Here is a 4,304-nt window from a genome sequence, read left to right on the forward strand (position 1 = left end):
CCTCCACCCGACAAGAATGTCAGACGCTGAACTGCTGAAAGTATCACAAGCCGATACACATGATGAGCTAGACAAAGATCTTAGGACGAAGGAGACGTCCACAAATATGGAGAAGTCAAGTTTGCCTGATGACTCTCTTGTCCAAGATGAAAAGTGTGATGAGCCAATGGAGACTCATAACAATGACTCTTGTTCTAATCATGAACCTCAAGATGCAGCTTCAGCAAAAGTTGTACCTCAGAATGAGGCAATGCAAGTAACTACTAAGTCGTTATCTGGTTTTACCCGTGAGAAAACGTCTAAAGACTCTAAGACATCTAAAGGTGTCAATCACAAACGTCATAGTTCTAAGGTTAAAAAGCCAAGAGCATCTACAAAAACAGTAAAGACAGTAAGTGAAGCTTCAACACTTCCAGTGGATGGGAAGAAGCAATACGATAGCACTGAGCATAAGTCTGGAATCAAAGATCGGCCTGAAAGAGATATTAACTCTTATCGCGGGCGTCCCCGCAAAGATAAGCAACCAATAAGATGTGAGTTCTGTGGGCGCCCATTCAATCATGCCTCGGCTTACGTCATCCATAGACGTGTCCACACGGGCGAGAAGCCATTCAGTTGCCAGGTTTGCAACAGAGCCTTTGCTCAACTCTCCAATCTCAGATCGCATATGAAAATCCATAATATTCACAGCACCCCTAAACGTTTACCCATGCAACAATCTGACAAGTCCCAGGTTAGGACCATACTTCCCAACAGTCCTGCCTCAACACACGAGAGCCAAGTGAGCCAGGTAAGCCCAGTTAGCCAAGTGAATGTGACTCCTGATTCTACAAATGACTCCCAGAATAAAATCACAGATTCATCCGCTAGAAGTAGACAACCTGTTCCATGTCCTATGTGCGGAAAGATCTTTCCCTACAAGTCTGTGCTTAAAATACATCTGCGCACCCACAGTGGAGAGAGGCCATACTCGTGCAGGGTGTGTGGCAAAGCTTTTACTCAGGCATGCACTGTCCGTGTCCATGAAAGAGTCCACTGGTCCATCAAACCATATTTGTGTGCGAAATGTGGAAAGGGGTTTTCTCAGATTGGTACCTTGAAGGGTCATACCTGCGATGGGAAAAAGGAAACCCATGCCACTTTAAAAGAAATGGAACTGGCAGGTGTTGTAACCTTCAGATGTCACCTTTGCAAAAAGTGCTTTGGTACAAGAGATGAGTATGATGTTCACATCCAAGGACATTCTGATAACCAGCGCTATAGCTGTGACCGGTGTGGTCAGAAGTACGGTCTGCGCTCAGAGCTTGATACTCATTTAAAATATTGTGTTTCAATGTTGCTTGCAAAAACTGAGTCTGATAGTCAGCAGTTAGAGGTCAAATTGGAAACCAAAGGCACTAGGTCTTCTCAAACTGTTGAAAGCTCACAGCCTGAAAATACATCACCTAAACCCACTAAGTTGACCAGATCCAGCTCGGTTGAATCTTTAAAGCAGGAAAATCAGAGTTCATCAGAGAAAAAGTCATCGCCTGAGGCACAAAAATGTAAAAAACGGCGTTCTAAACTAGCGTCTCCTGCAGTGGTCAAGTCTGCTTCTACTTATGACCATCAAAATAACCTTGGACAACTTAATTCCTTTAAAGCAAGTTACTTTGTAGCTCTGTTAAATCGTTTAGACCAGAGGCCTGATCCAAGGAAATACTTGTGTCCACAATGTGGGCGTTTGTTCAGGCACGTAGGGAGGCTAAGAGCCCACATGCTTACTCATACCCGGGGTAAAAGCTTCACCTGTGGCCACTGTGGAAAGGTCTTGGAAAGCTGGAATAAATTCTGGTATCATCAGCGCTTACATAAACAAAGACGAGGCCGCTTTATCTGTCCGAAATGTGGTCAAGGTTTTCGCTTTGTGAGCGTCTACAAGGAACACTTGCAGCAACATCCAGAGCTTAATACTTATACCTGCCCCTTCTGTCCTCTAACCTTTTCCAATGCTGTAAGTCTGAAGAACCACCAAAAGGAATGGCATCAGTCCAGCATGCCCCATATATGTGATTTCTGCAGCAGAGGTTTTGCCAGTTATGTAATCCTAAAGCGTCATCGAGTCACACACTGTTTAGAAAAGGCACAGGTGGACGTGCCTTATGTAGTTGATGTGCAGCCCATAATGAAGCCTTATGAGTGCGGTAAATGCACTGCCAGTTTTAAAACCTTGGATTTGCTGTTTAGTCATCAGCTCTGCCACTCACCTAATGGGGACTTCAGGTTTAGCTTGAGCAATGGAGAAAGTCATGGATATGAACAGCTAAATAATGAACTACCTCACAAAAACATCCAGTTTAATTCGAACTCTCGTGAAGGCATCTCTAATGGCTCAGTCCATTCAGATTCATGTCAAACACTAGGACAGTTGCAAAAGGGCATCAGCAACGCACAAGGGACCAATTTCTCATCAGATTCGCCTCCAGGGACTGCGTGTACTGATGAGAACTCGATTAACACTAAGGAAATTCTACAGTCCAGACCTGTGCAAAAAGCTGGACAACTGGTGTGCACAGACTGTGGTGCTAGTTTTGCTTTTCTTTCGGCTTTGCACAGACATTACTTAGAACATGCAAGAGGACTTATATAAAAAACATGATGCTATTTTTAAGCTGCAGTATGTAACTTTTAGGGACTTTCAGACCAGTATTGTATACCCTTCTCATCGTAGAAAGTAATTTGACAGTGGTATATTGACATGGGTTAAGCCAGTGGTCCCCAACCACCGGGCCCTGGACCGTTACCGGTCCGAGGGTCATTTATTACCGGGCCGCACAGAAAAAAGAAATAATTACAGATCGCTACATCAGCAATGAAAACACTACTTTTTTTACAGGTATTATTGTCTCCAGTCACCCGTAGGTGGGAGCAGCGTCTTGTTGCAGCGAAAAAAGCTCATTTGTAAGTAGTACAGTTATTCTGTTTTACATCCCCTGCCGGTCTGGGAAATTATATCTTATGAAATCGGTCCGTGGTGCAAAAAAGGTTAGGGACCACTGGGTTAAGCCACAGTGCTGCTTTTGAATAAGTTCAGGATTCTCTTAATGCAATTTAAGTGACCTGTGCTTTGAAGTGGATTTCTCTCTTAAATTTACTTACTACTTAAATCAGCAAAAGTTACATACTGCAATTTAATAAATGTTAAACCTTTACTACTAGAGTTAAATATTTTAGGATTTTAACATAAATTCTACTGCATTCAAATCTAGGGGTGTAACGATACTTAGATTTTTTTTTTTTCCACATATAAGGGTTGTGATATCATGGAGCCTTACAGTTAGTATGACTCCATGATATTTGGAATTTGATTAATGTGTTTGATTGGGATTGAGATCCAGCACTTCATTTTACACCCTTCTACCTTTTAGAAAGCCACTTAACTGTGGTATGTTCTAGGGAGGTATGCCTAGTGCACACTACAAGATCATTACTGATTACTGGCCTCAAATTATTCTACCACAGTGGGCCCGGTTTACCAGAATTACTGGGCTCAGCCGCTCGGGTGGTGCAGCGCTAAAACATCGCATTGAATCTCAGCTCTGCCATCCGGCTGGGCGGCTACATGAACAACAATTGTCGAGGAATAATGCTGATCAGGGTGTGGCTCTCCGTGCACAAAGCTGATCGCAATTGAACTCGCCTCGTACAGGTGGAAAGATGTAGTCGGCTACTGCGCACGTGTCAGAGGAGTCGCTCTCCTCAATCGGGGCGGGGGTCAGCTCCAGTGGAGAGGAAGCATAACGCAATTGGGTTTAAATTGGACACACTAAAATTGGGAGAAAAATGCTTTCACACACCCAGACAGGATGCCAATCCATTGCAGGGCCTCAGTACCAATGATGTCCGTATGTAGACACCCAACCGTCTGATAGCGCCGCTGGGGGGTTCAGACCCTGGATCCCAGCAGTTGTGGGCTAGCCACCCGAGCACCTTAGCCTTTAATTTCCCAAAGCAATTCCTTCACCAAATGCACTACACCCACACTGTGCTGAGTTTTGTGTATGTGTCTATTAAGAGGGGGATTTTTATACACACTACATGGCCACACTACTATATAAATTTGCCCCCTTTTAAAAAAAGATTTTCTTTTAAGTATGGCACTGATTGGTTGCTTGGTTGACTGCCTGGCTGTTTTTCAATTTATAGCATAGATGTTTATTAGGGTTTAGGTCGGGGCTCTGTGCTGGTCACTGGGGTACCTTCACGGCCCAATGCCAAACCCTTCAAACAATGTTATGGACCTCACTTTATGATATGCTGGTAAA

General features: G+C 43.8%; 1 protein-coding gene across 1 annotated transcript; it reads left to right on the forward strand.

Moving 5' to 3' along the window:
* The first annotated feature begins 250 nt into the window (after nucleotides 1-250).
* si:dkeyp-84f3.9 (oocyte zinc finger protein XlCOF6) lies at nucleotides 251-3,702 on the forward strand. The gene is made up of 2 exons (XM_062991642.1): nucleotides 251-2,351; nucleotides 3,689-3,702. Exons 1-2 carry the CDS (start codon nucleotides 251-253, stop codon nucleotides 3,700-3,702), a joined length of 2,115 nt encoding a protein of 704 aa, XP_062847712.1.
* The last annotated feature ends 602 nt before the right edge of the window (nucleotides 3,703-4,304 follow it).

This window comes from Trichomycterus rosablanca, chromosome 3 (genome assembly GCF_030014385.1).
Source record: "Trichomycterus rosablanca isolate fTriRos1 chromosome 3, fTriRos1.hap1, whole genome shotgun sequence".
NCBI lineage: Eukaryota > Metazoa > Chordata > Actinopteri > Siluriformes > Trichomycteridae > Trichomycterus > Trichomycterus rosablanca.